At 44.0% G+C, this 16,842-nt stretch overlaps 1 protein-coding gene across 5 annotated transcripts in view; it reads right to left on the bottom strand.

Moving 5' to 3' along the window:
- Uvrag (UV radiation resistance associated) overlaps positions 1–16,842 on the bottom strand; it is a 251,710-nt gene that overhangs the window by 213,843 nt on the left and 21,025 nt on the right. For 2 of the 5 annotated variants that reach the window (XM_076938584.1, XM_034519197.2), the window contains exons 2-3: positions 12,116–12,233; positions 2,611–2,645 (exon numbers count right to left, since the gene is read on the bottom strand). In XM_076938584.1, the coding sequence (XP_076794699.1) occupies positions 2,611–2,645; positions 12,116–12,233 (153 nt within the window). Of the gene's footprint in view, positions 1–2,610; positions 2,646–12,115; positions 12,234–14,759; positions 14,883–16,842 lie in introns of all 5 variants that reach the window. The other 3 variants (XM_076938600.1, XM_076938594.1, XM_076938617.1) reach the window with 3 other exon arrangements.

Below are 16,842 nucleotides of genomic sequence, written 5' to 3' on the forward strand. Positions count from 1 at the left end.
ACCTCTGGAAGACCAGTCTCTCCAGCCCCAAGATCACTACTTCTTATCAGAAGTTTTAAAAAGTAATTATCAGCTGGGCGGTGGTGGTGCAGGCTCTAATCCCAGCACTAGAGGAAGTGCTCCTCGGAGTCTTCATAGTGAGTTCTAGGACAGCCAGGACTACACAGAGAAACCCGTCTCAAATAAATAAATAAATAAATAGTTGTTTATTACCAGTATTTATTTCTCTACACTGTTTAATGACAACTAAATAGTCATAAGAAATACAACTAAAAATGTATAAAAGCTGTACCCATTTTAAAAAAAAAACATATTCAGGATATCTCTGTACAACTCATACTGGTTTTTAATTAGTAGAAGCCCAGCAAACTCCATTCCTGGCCTTCCTCAGCTCAGCTCAGGCTCTCCGACCCGCTGAGGGATGACTTACTGCTAGCAACCTTCCCTGACTGCTCCCCTGACCCTGAGATAAATCACAGTCCTACAGCCTTCACAGTATCATCTACCTGAACTAGCTCGGCCTCGCTCCCAACTGTGGAACCAGAGGAAGCTGAAAAACTTGATGATGCTGCAGTTTATTTACCCCAGGGTCACAGCCTTGGCAGGAGCAACAAAGAGACAGCTCAAATGTTAATATATCCAGCCACAGTTCCACTGAGGCACAGGTGCCTGGAGAACCTCTCGGGCCAGTAACCCACGAAGACATACTGATACTGCCCAGCTTCCACCTCTGCTAAGAAGCAACTCCAGTCATGATCCCAGTGATCAGTCTGGTAAATTGTATCTCATGTTTTCTCTAAACATATCTGTTCTGGGCTTTGTTTATGCAATAGCAAGGCTCACTGACCTCTAGGTGAAAACAGCTGAAGGAAGTGGGGGAGCCTGGGGTTAGAGCCTCAGAACTTCAGTTTTATTTGTCACAAGCTGTGTGCGGCTGACATCAAGTTCCCTGGCTGTTCCCTCACTATGAAACAAGAATATACCTTACCTTGAAGCTCTGTCATCAGTGGAAAATAATGCACAAAACACCTGACCTGGTCACAATTACACCTCTTTACTAAAGAAACTTGTGTAGATAACCTCCAAACCCTGACCAGCCCTGTATAGTAAATCAATGTTGGGGACTCCAGCTGGCCGCCCCCACTGTTACCTTTCAATCATTTTGGTCACTTTATTGACCTGTCAATCATAGTAAGGATACAGTCACTAAAAACACACACACACACAAAAAAAAAAAAAAAAAAAAACAGTAACAGAATAATAATAACCTGGGGGAGGGTATGTCTAGCTGGAGCCAAAGGCAAACAATGCAGAATTATTCCCATTACCTGTTATTAACTAAAGGAATGTGAAAAAGAAACGGAACTCTGGCATATAACTTGGAGACACATTTCCTTCCCCTCCCCATCCCTATCCCTCCCACCCACCTCCAGTTTTATTTGGTTTTTTTTGGGAGGGAAGGCGAGGGAGAGAAGATGAGAGGAAGACAGGGAGGTGTGGGGGAAGAAATCAATAAAGTTCTCAAGTTTTTAACCACTAGGTGGCAATCTTTCTAAAGCCCTGTGTCTATAAGCACACCCTCAAAAACAGTTATAACTGTTATCAGCTCTTTTCAGTTAAGCATATTGTTGGCACTAGATATTCTATCTGCCTCAATTGCAAAAAGAAAATAAATCCTGTATATGATTTCCATCAACATTTAAATGTTTAAAAACATTAAGGGTTCCCAATAACATAATCAGAATTCTCACAGAAATGCAGTGAGTAGAAACAAAACAGCAATAGTGTGAAACCAGCTAGAAGGCCTGGCCACTCCAGTGCATATCCACCTACAGACTCCAGAGAAAGGCACGCATGCTCCAGCAGACACCCAGGTCAATATTTACAGCAGCACAATGCTTGCTGGCTCAAACCAGAAGCCAAATATGCTCACCAACAGGGGGAAAAAATGATTACCTATTAGAATACATACAAACGAATCAAATTCAGCACACAGGGCCAACTGATCCCGACAACCAGGCTGACACATGGGTGTCAGTCACCAGGCTCTTACTGCATTATTTCATTCACACAAAACTCAGAAACGGGTAACCTGAGCAGCAGCAGCACTGTGCATCCTCACACAAACACACAACTCCAGAACAACCCCCTCCAGACAGAGACAAAGTGGGATGCTTGGAAGTTAGTTGTTTGGTTTTTGGATTTTGGTGGCAGGGACTCACTGTGTAGCTGAGGTTGCCATTAAAACTCACAATCCTCCTGCCTCTTTCCTCCCAAACCCTGGTATTACATGCATGTACCCATGCCCAGCTAGACACGGCCAGCTAACTGAACACGGCTGTTACCACCCAGCAATAAGTCCTGTATACAAACTACTCTTATGAATTTTGCCCAAATAAATACAGATTCAAAAACAGTCAAGCTCTTTATAAATGAAAATGATGCAAATTTAAAGTTTACAGCAATTTAAAAAAACAGTAACGACTGAACATCTGAGCAGATCTGGACATGCACCACAACCCAAGAACCAGACTTCAACTCAAATCACTCACATCTTATGAAACAGGGATATACACTGTGTCACATGTACCTGTCAGGAAACAAACTTACCAAGGAATTCTTAATCACTTCACTCCTATAAAATTCTGGAAAAGAAGAAAAAGCACAGTGAGTGATATGAGAGACAATGGGCTCGTGAAGTAAGGGCTGTAACGCTCTGACGTTCTAGTAAGGCGTCTAAAACCATCTAGTGCCTGTCACCTTTACCAATAAGAATATATATAAAACCAAAATTAAGTAAAAGTGCCTGAAGGGGAAAAGCATCAGTGAGGCAGATCACAGATTGTCCAGAGTTAGTCTCATAATCGCTGCATGTCTCCTGCAACACATTCTACTTTAAGTCCTTAAAAAACTCAAACTTCCTTCTTTTCCCATTTCCACTCACTTCTTTCTTTTCATGTGTACATGGTGAGCATGCACATGCGTGTGTGGTCCTGCAGGGGGCTGAGGTTGAGGTCAGGAGTCTTTCCTTATTCTCTTTAAGGCAGGATATCTCAATCAAACCCAAAGCTTCTCAACACAACTAGTTTGGCCAGACAGCTTGATCTGGAGATCCCACCTCTGCCTTCCGGGGCTACATTACAGTTGGCCTGCCACACTCACCCAGCATCCAGGTGGGTCCTGGGAATTCAAACTCCAGTTCTCATCTGCACAGCAAGTACTTTAACCTATGAGCCATCTCCCAAGTCCCCATTTCCAGTCTCTATGACTGATTCTCTCTGGTCTTCAGGCACCGCTAGAACATTCCCTCATAGGAGTGTACAATAAATACTGACTTAGAAACCACATGACCCAAGCCTTATCTGTGCTTGTTGCTAACATTCCATATCTTCAACTCCGTCAGGCCCTTTCTCAACTTGGGAAATTTGGATAACTGAAGTTCTTCTGTAAGCATTAAAATTACTGAGAGACAGCTCAGTGGTTACAAGCACTGACTACTCTTCAAGAGGTCCTGAGTTCAATTCCCAGCACCCACATGGTGGCTCATAACCATCTGATTCTCTCTTCTCTGTGTGAAGACAGAGCCCTCATATACATTAAATAAATAAATACTTTAAAAATTGCCATGATTCGATAAACCTTCATATATAGTCACAAATGTTACAAAACCCAAAAACAAAACAAAACTATGCTCTAGGTTCTGACAGACATTCCCAACAACCCTCCAGTGTTCCGCAGCCACCTACCCAATAATCTCCATGCCACTGTCAATACAAACCCTAGGGGGCTTCTGGAGTCCCCTTTGCTACAGGACAGTATTTCCCACATGTGATTCACACACTACTGGTACTTGAGATAAACTGAGGCATGAAACATGGACAAATGCCTTTTTCTACCAATTGAAATGTGTGCCTGGAGATTCTACTCGTTACTGTGGGCCTATACTACCACCTATACTATGGACCCTACAACTACCATCTCCTAGATACTCAGCCAATTTTGCCTTTATGGATGAACAAGGACATGCCCAGGGAGCCCACTGGTGTTCACCTTTTGGGGGGCTTCAAAGAATAGAAAAGTGAAGCTCTTCCGGCAGCTCTGTTGTTAGGGCATTCCTTGCAGACAGGCTACCTCCGTTACTTTATCCTCATCTTCCAAACAAAAGGTCACTTTTATTGTATGTTTTGAGAACTACTCACAATACATTAAGTGAAAGAACAGGTTCTATGAGAGGATTTACAGCAGGATTTTCCTAAGTAAGCTAACAGTTTTTAATCTTAGGTTACAGCTTTAGGCTACTTACATTCACTAGCTGAATGATGGTTTGATTTTGTTTTTAATCATGAATAACTGTTTGTGGTAAGTTATCCCTGATGATTAAATGAGTCAATTCAAGCATTAAAGTACATAAAGGCAGGTTTACTGGGAAGCAGCTCTCTGGTGGGTTCACTGGTCCCAAGGAACAAAGCCAGGGCAACTGAGGGAGGGGGGAAGAGAAAGAGAGAGAGAGAGAGAGTGTGTGCACCACAGGGAGAGACACCAACATGTCTGATTTATAAAGGGAAGAGCTTCTAAGGGAGGGGAAGCCCAGCCCCCCACAGAGGGCAGGGGATGCCAGCCAAGCCCTGTAAGAGGCAGGGACTGAGGGATGTTGGGAGACCCTGGAGCCCAGGTCCACTTTGGTATGTAAAATGTGTCTGGGATATAAATCCCAAAAGTAGGAAATAAGAAAAAAAAAACTTCTATGATTTTAAAAGGGAACATCCTGAATTTTAGCATCTTTCAAATAATGCTAGAAATAAACAATTTTTTAAATATATATATAAATATATATAACCTAAACGGTGTGGCTCTAGAGAAGAGACCATTAGAAACGAAACTGTGAGACTGAAGAACAAACAGGTTCCATGATAGCTACAACAGACAAGTCACTCTCTAACTAAACTGTGCAATCCCTACACTTAAGGAAGACTCACTTCCCCAGCTCCCTACAACTCTACTCTTTCCAGCCACTCTCAAACACTCAAACACTGCAGCTGCAGTGATCCTGATACCACATGATCCGGAGTATACACGTCCATGCGTGTGTGTGTGTGTGTGTGTGTGTGTGTGTGTGTGTGTCCAAATCTTGTCCAAAACAAGATTGTAAAGGGGTGTTCCTGTGTCTTCATTTTGTTTGGGTTTGTTCCTATTGTCACTATCTGTGGTCTTGGACCAAACCCAGGGCCTCATGTATACAATGCCGAGTGACATTCTAGCCCTAAGACTTTTTATTTAACAAGGTATTTTTTACTTTCTAGTTAATACATGTCATTTACTTATCTATTTAACTGCACTCATTTTATTTTACTTTTTACAAGAATGTATTGCTTAAAGATGGTGAAAAACTAAGCTGGGAGGATGAGGGCCAGGAGGTGAAGCACTTGCCTCACTTGCATAAGGCCCTCTCTTCAATCCCAGTAACAGATTAAAGAAATTAAAATATAAAAATAAGATCATTGAGAAGACAACAAAGATATTTTAATTCTTTTAAAAAAAAAAAAAAAAAAAAAAAACAGAATTATTCAGCTTCTTGCAAAGAACCTAAGTTAGAGAGTTCTCACAGCTCCGCTCCCCACTGCTAGAGAGGAACAGGGTGACTTCTTCTAAAATGTTGAGTGTCTGACTCTGTAGATAAACCCAAACTAGGCAATTTGCCATGTCCATTAGCACTCCAAACTAGACAGACAGAGGCCAGCACAGGTCCATAGTCCCCGTGAAGAGATCAGAGGATGAGAGCTGATCGCCAACACACACACACACACACACACACACACACACGCATGGACGTGTATACTCCGGATAAGCCCGACTATGCTACCACACTGTTACATCTAAATAGCCGAACAGCAGCAGGGCTTGAAAACAATGAACATGGAATTTTAAGAATAAAATAAAACACACTCAGCCCTCCTCAGTCTCTCATGTAAGATTAATGACCAATGCAGTCATCAATAGTCAATCGCCATCTCATTCCCTTCCAGAGCAGAGCAGCACCTAGGAAATTACAGGGCTGTTATAAGGCTCAAATTAAATAGTAGGGCTAAAAACACCTAATGAGCCATAATGTTTGTTAATAAACATCTATGCATTTTATTCCTTTCATTTGAATAAAGTCATATGCCAAGTAGAGCCTCAAAGGGTCCTATCAGAGCCTTGTGTCCACTCGGATCACTGCATACAAGAACTTTTCTAGACAGCCATGCTCACACCTAAAGGGCCAACAATGAAGAGCCTGCTGCCAATGGCCCACACTGGCTGCCATGCTACATTCCTTCATTCAGTAAATGTTTATGAAGTGCCGACCTCACTCATAATAGGAGAAATAGAAGCTTAACCTGAACGGCAAAACTATTTTTCACCTATCTGACTGACAAAGACTCAAGGGCTTACATGGTCTACTGATGAGGCTGTAGGGGAAAAGACACACACAAAACAATTCCCACTGAATACAATTTTGCAATACCTACCAAACAGAACATACCTTCTTAGTGTCCCAAGAACTTCACTCCCTAGAACTTAGCCTAAGGGCTAACACAAAATGATGCATTAGTAAAAATTAGTCAGTGCAACAAGAGACTGAACAACCTAAAAGTCCACCGCAGAGCCAACTAAAGACACTATAGAGCAGCTCATCAATGCAAAGCCAGAGACAGTGCATCAGAGGCACCCTCTAAGGCATATTAAATGAAAAATGTCAAGCTAACAGCATCTGTGCGCATACGGCATCTGTGCAAGGGAACTGCTGGGAATGAAGGAAGAACATCTTATCTTTCTTGTTTCTGCAAATAATTTAGGAAAGACAAACAGGAAACAGATAACAGCAGTTACCAGGGCAGAAAGAGGAGCAACAGCTTGATGGGACATTGATGAAAGGCGGTTTTAATGTAAACCTCCACTTACGTTTTGAAACACAGACTTCATTACCTACCCAAAAAAATTAAACTGAAAATAAATGGAAGGAAGGGGAGGAGGGAGAAGATGCACCCAGTACCCTCTGGTTATCAGAGACAGAGTGGTTAAATGTCTGTCCCTGTGAGCTTACTTCTGCAGGAAGGGACGAGACACTGACTGAGCACACCAATGCCAGGTGATCCGAAACAACCATGAGGAAGAATTAAGAAAAAAAAAAACAAAACAAAAGACAAAGCAACAATAAACAAACAAAAAGCCCAGCAAACAGAATGGTCAGAACTTGTAAAAGGCCAGCGTCAGCAGTGCCAGCGGGAATGCGGAAGGGCTCGTTCCTCAGCCCAGTACCTGGAGGAAGGTGCTCAGGCCAAAGTGCAGACAGAGTACAAAGCAGTTACATGGAAGAAAAGGAGACAGTCAAGACGTGGTATGGCTGCAGCAGAGAAAGCAGAAGAGAGGCTGGCCTTCAGGGATCCTTTCTACAGTTCACTACCAGAAAACCCTGAAGAGCAACGAGAAGTCCTGAGCAGTGACATAGGACATAAGGGTCTTGGCCTTATTTGGATGAGCTAAGAAACCACAAGAGCATTTTTTGGAGACAGATAACATGATCTTTCATTTGCAAGAAGTCTGGGTTGAAGACCGGCTGAGAGGGCGTGGCTGCGTGCGTGTGCGTGTGCGTGCGCGCATGCATGTGGGTACGTGGGTAGACAGACAACCAGGGGACCCTTCTGCCACCCATGCAAGGGAGGACAGTGGCACAGCGGTACAAAGAAGCCACCAGAAAAGTATCTGATGAAAGGCTGGATGTGGGAACTAGGGAGCTTAGGCCAGGAAATGGAGTTGTCATTTTCTGACACAAAAACGTAAGGCCAATGAGCATACCAAGTTTAAGCCACCTACTGACTCCAAAGGGGACACAGAGCAGGCAACTCTATCAGCAGGATAGAGGACATGACCTCAGAGGATGGGTCTTGGGTGAGACCAAAGGACTGCACAGCTCTGCCCCTGATAGATTTGTGCTAGCTGGTAGTCGGAAGAGGACAGGCCCTGAGCACTTCCCAGGGGAGAAAATATCTATGGCTAAAACAGACAGGAGAGGCTGGAGAGACGGCTCAGCAGCTCCGAGCACACACGGCTCTTGCAGGGTTTGAGTCCAGCTTCCAGCACCAATCAGACTACTCACAGCCTCTGCTAATCCCAACTCCAGGAGGCCCCACACCTTCTTCTTGCCTTTGAGACACCTGCACTTCCTGGTCACACATTCCCCAGACACACACACATGCGCATACACAATTTTAAAATATAAATCTTTTAAAATAAATAAATAAATAAACAAACAAACCCTCTAGCTGGGAATGGTGGCTCATAGCTGCAGTCAAAACACTTGGGAGACCAGACCTACCAGGAGTTTTTGAGGCAAGACCTGCCCGCACAGTAAGGGCTGGGCCAGCCTATGCTACAGAACGAGACCTTAACTCAGAAATAAACTAAAACTACAAATTTAAAACTTCTAAGTTTAAGAGGGAAGCAGGATTAAAAGTGAGTCTCCATTCACCAACACACAACACAGGCTTTTTTCAAACATGTATCAACACTATTTGGGGAACTACCTTAAATCTCCTATGAAAACAAAAAAGATGTAAAAAAAAAAAAAAAAAAAAAAGTTCCCTTACTTTCTTGGGATCTACTATGAATTCAGATGAAATAAGAGTAACTGAGAAGCCAGCATTTCTGATAATCTTAAAAAATCTTATAAAACTGGGAGATGAAATAGATAGTAAATCGGTTTAGGAAGGAGAGCCAACTAGCCTTTGTGGCTATTCTGCACCAAAGGTCATATAAGGACCATGACATACCGATGACTTTCATGACGGAGCCGACCAGATGAGGTAACGTTAACCAGGATTACTAGGTGACTCCCCAGCTCCTATGATGAGTTACAAAAGCACAGAAAACATTTCATTCCATCACGACTGGTTGAAGCACAAATATGTCTCACAAGTTACCAGCCACCTCACTGTAATGATGAATTAACCAAGGCTCACTGTTGGGAGCCGACTTTTAGCAGAAAGCAGCTATCAGCTTTGCAGCCATCTTGAGCCATATACCCTGACATGAGACTTGGATTACAATAGCCTACAACAGCTGAGAACACTCTGATAACATCTTGCTTTAGATACCCAGGATTTTCCTTGGGTGTGTGAGATTAAAGGTGTGTAACTTAAGAGTGTGACTTAGAAGTGTAGAGATCAGATTTAGAGACAAGACCTAAGGGCATGATTAAAGGTGTGACCAAAAGGCATGGCTTAGAAGTGAGACATATAAAGGCGAGAGGCAGACAGAAGAGAGAAGAGAGAATCAGACACTTTAGAGAGTACAACTTAGAGAACAATTTGGAGTAACAGAGATTCAGACACTAGGAGTAGGAGTAGGAGTAGACATTAGACACTCGGAAGAGAACAGAGTGAGTACTACTAGGAACTAGGAGGAGTACAACTAGGGACTAGGAACTCAAGACTTGGGACTTGGACTAGGAAGAGAGACTGAAGAATAAATGGGATTCAATCACACTCTGTCTGGTCTCCATTCTTCGAGTCCATCCTCACTCTCTCTCTTGCTGAACCCTGACCCGAGGACCTGAGCGGCAGCTTAGGCCAGGATACAGTGGCTGCCAAGCGTGGAGTGGAGAGGGCCGCAACATTTTAGGCCGCCCAAAGTGGGGCAGCTCGGGCCTCAACAGCTCACCAGGGGAAATACGGCCCTAAGTGGTTTCTGAAGAAGTGACAGGCTCTACTGTTGCAGACTGTGGCTGTGCCCTGGCACTGCCACCCCCTATGTGCATTAATGGTCTTCTCATTGGTCACATCAAGAAAAACTGGGGACTTTCAAAAGGCTGCAATCACCAGGCCAGGTGTGGTGGCACACACCTTTAATCCTAGCACTTGGGGACAGAAGGCGGCAGATCTCTGTGAGTTCTGGGCAGCCTGGTCAATGCAGTGAGTTCTAAGCCAGCCAGAGGGGGAAAAGAAATAATTGAAGCCAGAGAAAAAAGAGCAAAGACAGTCATTCTGTTTCCAACTTTACATCAGTCACCAGCTAGTCCCATGGCTGCTCCTTTTAGAAACCAGTCTAACACTGCAATTCCAAAAACAATGGCCACCATTTTCCAAATTCCCAGAAGACACTAAGTAAAAGGACTCTGACCAGCTCGAACATAGTGAGCATGGCTCTGGCAGGCCTTGCCCTTCTCCCCATCCCCTCTGCCCTGCTAAAACCATGAGATTACATTCTTAAAGCTACCACCAAGGTCTATTCTCTCATTTTGTCACTTCCTCTACCTGACACTGACCACCAAGGTCCAGCTCTCAACACACTGAAGTCCAGCAAGCAAAGCCCCCTTGGCTTACCTAATTAACCTGACAACTAAAATTAAACACCTCCTCCTAGCACAGGACTCCCCCTCGTACTTTTATAAACCACTGTTTTCCTATGGGCCAAGTCTGTCTCCTCGCTATCCAGAAGCAGTCCTTTGTTGTCCCAATCTTTCTTCAGAATAAGAGTTCACTACCTCTTATTAAGGTAGTCACTGCCTTTTGTTTGCCTAGTCTAATAAAGGCATCTCACCAACCATGATCCTCAAAAAAACCCATCTCACATACTGTATAAGACATGGTATCACTGCTAGGTCTTAAACCAAAGACAAACTGCCAAGGTACCTACTTAACATATCAAAGTGGATGCAGGCTGCCAGGTTGGCCCTGCATCCCTCAGTCCTGGCTCTCCTGGCTGGCATACCCGACTCCTACTCTAAACTTCTCCAGCTGGCCTGCCCTATATATTCCAACCATTTTGGTTACCTGGCCTTTTTTCGTCTACCCTTTCCCTCCTAGCCTCTTGGTCTGGCTCTTCTCTCTCCCCTCCTTCTCCTCAGATGGCCCCCGCTCAGGGTCATGTCCACTCTGGACTCTCCCAGACGTCTCTGCCTCTGGCTAGGCTCTCTCTTTTATCTACAATAAACCTTCTCCTGCACCATACCTAGGAGCTGTCATGTCCTTTCCTTCTTATTTTCTTCTTCTTTTCACTTAATCTCTAAAAAACTTTCTCCCAAAGCATGAAGCCAGAGGCTGAGACAGAGCAACTGAGGCAGAGCAACTGTCCTCCTGCTCTTCAATCCCAAGCCAATGGCAGGAATGACACTGCGCCCTGGTCTTCTCTACCACTTCCCACTCAGTGTGTGTCCCAAAGATGACTGTAACTCAGAATCAAATAATTAATCTCCTTTAAAACTGCCACTTCTAGAAGAATCCACAATGTAATCTATAAAACTAAATTGGAGGCTGGAGAGATGGTCAGTGGTGAAGAGCACTGGCTGCTCTTGCAGAGAACCAGAGTTCAGTCCCCAGCCCCCACACAGTGGTCTACAGCCATCTGTAACTCCAGTTCCAGGGCATCTGAGGACTCTTCTGACCTCCAAGGGCACCAAGCACACAGATGGTGTACATACAGACATGCAGGCCAAATGTTAAATAAAATTAATAAGTCTAATAAAACAAAACTGAGTTGGAAGAAACCAGGCCATTCTTCTGAAAATGACCCCATGTACATAAAGCTAAGTATGGGAAGATACAAACTTGTTTTTATAAACTTGGTCACTAGAAGGGGGAAATATGTTTAAGAAATATAAAACTAGTATAAGATACTGAACTCCCATCATTTGTTTTAAATGCTAGGGACTGGAATAGTACTGTACCACTCATAAAGGAGAAACAAACTTACTTAGCAACTGGAATAGTAACAGTAACATTAATAAAAGGGAGACAAACTTACCAAAGTAAGGCTATACCCTAGAGACAAACTTACCAAAGTAAGGCTATACCCTAGAGCAAACTTACCAAAGTAAGGCTATACCCTAGAGCAAACTTACCAAAGTAAGGCTATACCCTAGAGCAAACTTACCAAAGTAAGGCTATACCCTAGAGCAAACTTACCAAAGTAAGGCTATACCCTAGAGCACCACCCATTGGCCATGACTCCAACATATAACACTTGAGATGTTTTCAGAAAGCATGACTGAGCTTTCTAGTAAGCAGCAGAAAACACTGCAAGCTGTTCCTGTTACAAGCGTACAAACATGACTTACCCCAGGCTCCAGGTCCCTTACCTTTATAGATCTTCTCATTATCACACAAATGAAGAGTGAAGTAGGTATCCAGAAGCTGATGGCCATTTCTATTAACAATGTTCCGAGCAGCGATGTTCCGGAGATGTCGAAGACGCCGCTAAAACATAATCACAGATAAACAGACATTCAGTTTGTAGTCCTGTGTTTGGAAAGCAGCAGTTCAAAAAAAAAAAAAAAAAAAAAATGGAATATGACAGGTTGTCCCAGGCACTTTTTGTTGAGCCCATAACATGACCCAGTCTCTTATTTATGCCTCAGCGTGTCCTCCGCCATACAGGAAGTAAGCTTTCCTCATCTCACTCACAGAGCAGTTATGAGCATGGAATGGAAACAGACAGGAAATACTTTTGCTCTGTGTATGTAGATGTTCGTGTGTAAGGTTGTATGCAGTGGAGCTCAATGGTGAGTGTCTTTCTCAATCACTTCTTCTCCTTATTTTTTGAGACCTGAGCTCACTGATTCACATTGGCAGGTTGGTTGGTAAGCTCCAGGGATCTGCCTGTCTCCGTCTTCCCAAAGATGAGACTACTGAAGCACACTCTCACGGGGACACGCCACACCTAGCTTTTTGCATGGCTGCTGGAGACCCAAGGTCTGGACCTCATGCTGTGTGGCAAGTACTGTGCCAACTAATTCATCTTCTCAGCCCCTGAAATATTTTTGAAAAGCACAAATATTATGTAAGTGAAAAACACCTGCAAAAGAGTGTTTGTATCCTGTTGGGAGCCGACTTTAGTAGAAAGCGGCTAGATCAACTTTGCAGCCATCTGGAACCATATACCCTGATGAAAGACTTGGTTGTCAAAAGCCTGTAACAGCTGAAGCACACTCTGATAAATATATTGTTTATCCCACATAGCCTGTTTTGCTGTTTAGTGACCTCAGCTGTATGGTGCACGTGGTAAAGTGTTTTCACCTGTGTGCTCCTGTTTGTGTATATAAATACCTCAGAATTCCCTTCAATAGGAGAGACTTGAGAAAATAGAAGAGACTGAATCACACCCTGTCTTGTCTCCATTCTTCGCGTCTCTTGCCCCAAGAGCCACACTCTCTCTTGACCAGAGCACTTAGCCCCAAAAGCGTTGAGGCAAAGCATTGAGGCCGAGTGTGAGCCTCAACAGTATCCCCAGGATACAAACTAAATAGAAAGCTGATTCCCCTTGCCCAAAAGGCTTCAGATAGGATAAATATATGTCCTGTTGCTGGGTCAGTCTAGATGCCAGATCATTTGGACACAAACATAAGAGGCCACAGATGGAAGGAAGGAAGGAAAGAAGGAAGGAAGGAAGGAAGGAAGGAAGGAAGTAAGGAAGGAAGGAAGGAAAAAGAAAAAACCTCTAAAAGAAGTAAGTCATTTTTTCAGGCTATCTGCTAACCAAAGCTAACACAAGAGCTCCAAAGTAGAGCTTCAACAAAGTAGAGCTTAAACACAGACGATAAACTGAAGAGCTAGCCCAATCATGTCATAGCAGACAATAGTGGCAGAGTCAGGCATGGTGGCAAACACCTACAACCCCAGCACTTAAAGAGACAAGAGACAGGATCACCACATGTCCAAGGCCAATCTGGTCTGCTATCAAGTTCTAGGCCAGTCAGGGCTACACCTCAGGACAGTTTCTCAAGAGAAAAGAAAGTAACGCTAGTGCTGAAGCCTGGCCACATCATGTTCACCTCTCAGAGCGAATTCTCTTGAGACAGTGGAGACCAGCAAGATGGCTCAGTGGATAAACTGCTTGATGAACAAGCCTGACAACCTGAGTTCAGTCCCCAGTCACATGAAGGGAGGGAGGAATCAACTCCACAAAGCTGTCCTCTGGCCCAGACGCGCCCACACACACATCTCACACACACACAATAATAAAATAATGTTTAATAGGCACCTAGGGCTCATTGTTGAATACCCTTCCTGCCCCTTCCAGCTGACAGCCGGAGTGCCCGCAGTCAGCTATGCAGGCAGCCAGCCAACAGGACATCTTCTGTCCATGCACACAGCCACCCAAAGCTTCCTCCCTGTGTACACATTACAATTCCTTGAGAAAAAAAGGTCATTGTCTAGTATGCTTCCCCAATCCTTAAGTATGAACAGCTCCATGTTTAGGAACCTCTCAAGGCCTCAGGCTTACCAACAACCTAGTGTGCTTTCCTCTCACACCCTAGATTATAGCCACTTCCTGCTACCTGATTCATTAACTCCTTCATTCAAAACTTCTAACTGGGAGGTGGTGGGATGGCTCAGTGGTAAAGGCACTTGCCACCAAGACTGACAATCTGAATACTGGGAACCTGCACAGAAAGACAGTTTTTGTTGGTGGTGGTGGTGGTGGTGTTAATTCCACAGTGTACTTACTAGCAAAGTACAAAGAAATAATCTGATTTGGTTTAATTTGATCTGGTCTGGTTTTGAGCCAAGATCTCCTTATATTAAACAGGTAGCTCTCCCCATCTCCCGGGCTTGGAAGATGTTCCTGCCTCAGCCTCTCAAGTTCTAAACCCACAGTCACAAGCCACTAAGCCCAGCTCAAATAAATGTTTTTAAATATCCTCATTTCCACTGCATACTAACTTGGAACCTCAGCACAGTCAGCCTAACAGAAACAGAAAGCAACTTTCAGTAGAGACATACCCCTCTAGGTCTCTGTGCATCCATGTGTCATCTTCCCCTGCAGGCACCTCAAGTGTTCCGGATCCCCAGATGTAGCAGTGCCTGAAGGAGCAAAGGCATCCATCCTTCTCTTGTGCCTCATCCCTGGAGGGAGGCTGAGGTCAAAAAGGTGATGATTTTCACCTGCCAACCCCCCTTCCTGTGCTCTCGTGTAAAAGACAAAAGTACTGTGTGGGTCTTAAATGTGGTTACTCACAAATCTTCATTACCAAACAAAACCACCCACAAACAACTTGGATGGCTCCCGATATGATTTGGATATAAAGTGTCCCCAGAGAGGTACTTAAGGCTTGGTTCCCAGCTAGTGATTCTGGGAACTTTTGGAGGTAAAGCCTGGAAGTAGGGCACTGGGTCATGTCCTTAGGGGTGTCTTGTCCCTGCTGTCATGAGATGAACAGTTTCTACCACACACCCCTGCCACCACAAATACCTGCCTCACAGAGGCAGATGTCTGTATTCCTAGCACTTGGTAAGTAGAGACAATCAGGAGTGAGGCCAACATAGGCTCCATGAAACCCTACCAAAAGAAGATGGAAGGACAGACAGAAAGAAAATTAAAATGTCCTGACAGATGTTTTATTACAGCAACAAAAATCTAACACAATCCTCAAGCCGACAGTGATGTGTTTTTAAAGCCAACTTTGAGTCCAAGTTGTTTAGTTTACAAGAATCATTACAGATCAACAGTATACTCAACAGTCACTAATGTGAAGCCCAGTGACAAGGCGGGTGGGGGGGGGGGAGGTATGAGAAGGAAGGCCACAGGGAAAGAAACCACCAATGAACCCAGGAAAAGAATGTACAATCACGACCATCATTAAAGGTATAAAAACCAGCTGAGTGGTTTTAATCCCACTTTAATCCCAGCACTCAGGAGGCAGAGGCAGGTGGATCTTTGAATTTAAAGCTAGCTTGGACTACAGAGTGAGTTCCAAGACAGCCAAGACTGCAAAGAGAAATCTTGTGTGGAAACACACACACACACACAGAGGAAGGAAGGAAGGATGGATAAAACCCAACACTGCACTATGCGGCAGGCAGACTAGTTTCCGAATGTGGTCCCAGGTGCATCCTGTGGCCCTGCTCTCTTGAATTGTGTGATACCGCTACACAATGAAAAAGTGTGCCATCTGTTCCCAGTCCCATATGTGCCATCACTATGGCAAAGAACTCTAAGTGATTATGATGGCTCAAAATCATAAACACCTACAGTATAGCTTCTCCATCCGTCTGGATACTCTTCTTGAGAGTCCCGTGATCACACAGCTCAGAGGACAAGCAGCTGCATGGAAGAACTGTCCTGGATTCTTCAGAGCTGATCTCAGATGGCAGCCAGACCTGTGGCCGCTGAGCCTCCAAAAGTGACAACCGGTGGACCCAAGCTGTTTCCACAAAGCCTGAGCCAAAGTACAGACTTAGGAGTAAATCAATGTTTTAAGCCACTGATTTTTTTTAAGTTGTTGTTCTTATTACACAGATATGAGTAATTAAAGAGCTCCAACTGATTAAACACTCTATTTTGGTCTCTGACACAAGAAAACCAGAATTGGAGAAAATATGACTGTCACCTGGAGCAAGGACAACTTAGCAATTACCAAAATGTTCCAGTACTGTTAAAAAAGCAAAACCTTCATAAACACTCTTAAATGGTAATACACTCACACAACAGAAAACATACCATTTTAAAAAGGTCACTAAGTATGAGTATAAAATTCCAAGGGGGGAAAATGTTAACTATTCATAGAAAGAAACCTAATTATATTCCCTGAGTAAGAGATTAGGGTCTGCAGACGTGAACGGGTCACGGAGTGATAAGCTTTCTAGCACCTCTGCATAGTTTTCCCTAATTTTCTTATGACCCTGTAACAGACTAAACGCTATTCTTAGCTTCCTGGTTATTGAGAAGCCTGCTGCTGTTGGTGTGCGGCTGCTGGTGCAGGTGTGGTGAGATGTTTCAGAGCATCTGAGTCAGGAGCATGCTCACACTGGTCCTGGATGCCTGCCATCTGTGTCCCCACTCGGCCCTCCTCGATTCATTCCTTTT

Source organism: Arvicanthis niloticus, chromosome 1 (genome assembly GCF_011762505.2).
Source record: "Arvicanthis niloticus isolate mArvNil1 chromosome 1, mArvNil1.pat.X, whole genome shotgun sequence".
NCBI classification, from domain to species: domain Eukaryota; kingdom Metazoa; phylum Chordata; class Mammalia; order Rodentia; family Muridae; genus Arvicanthis; species Arvicanthis niloticus.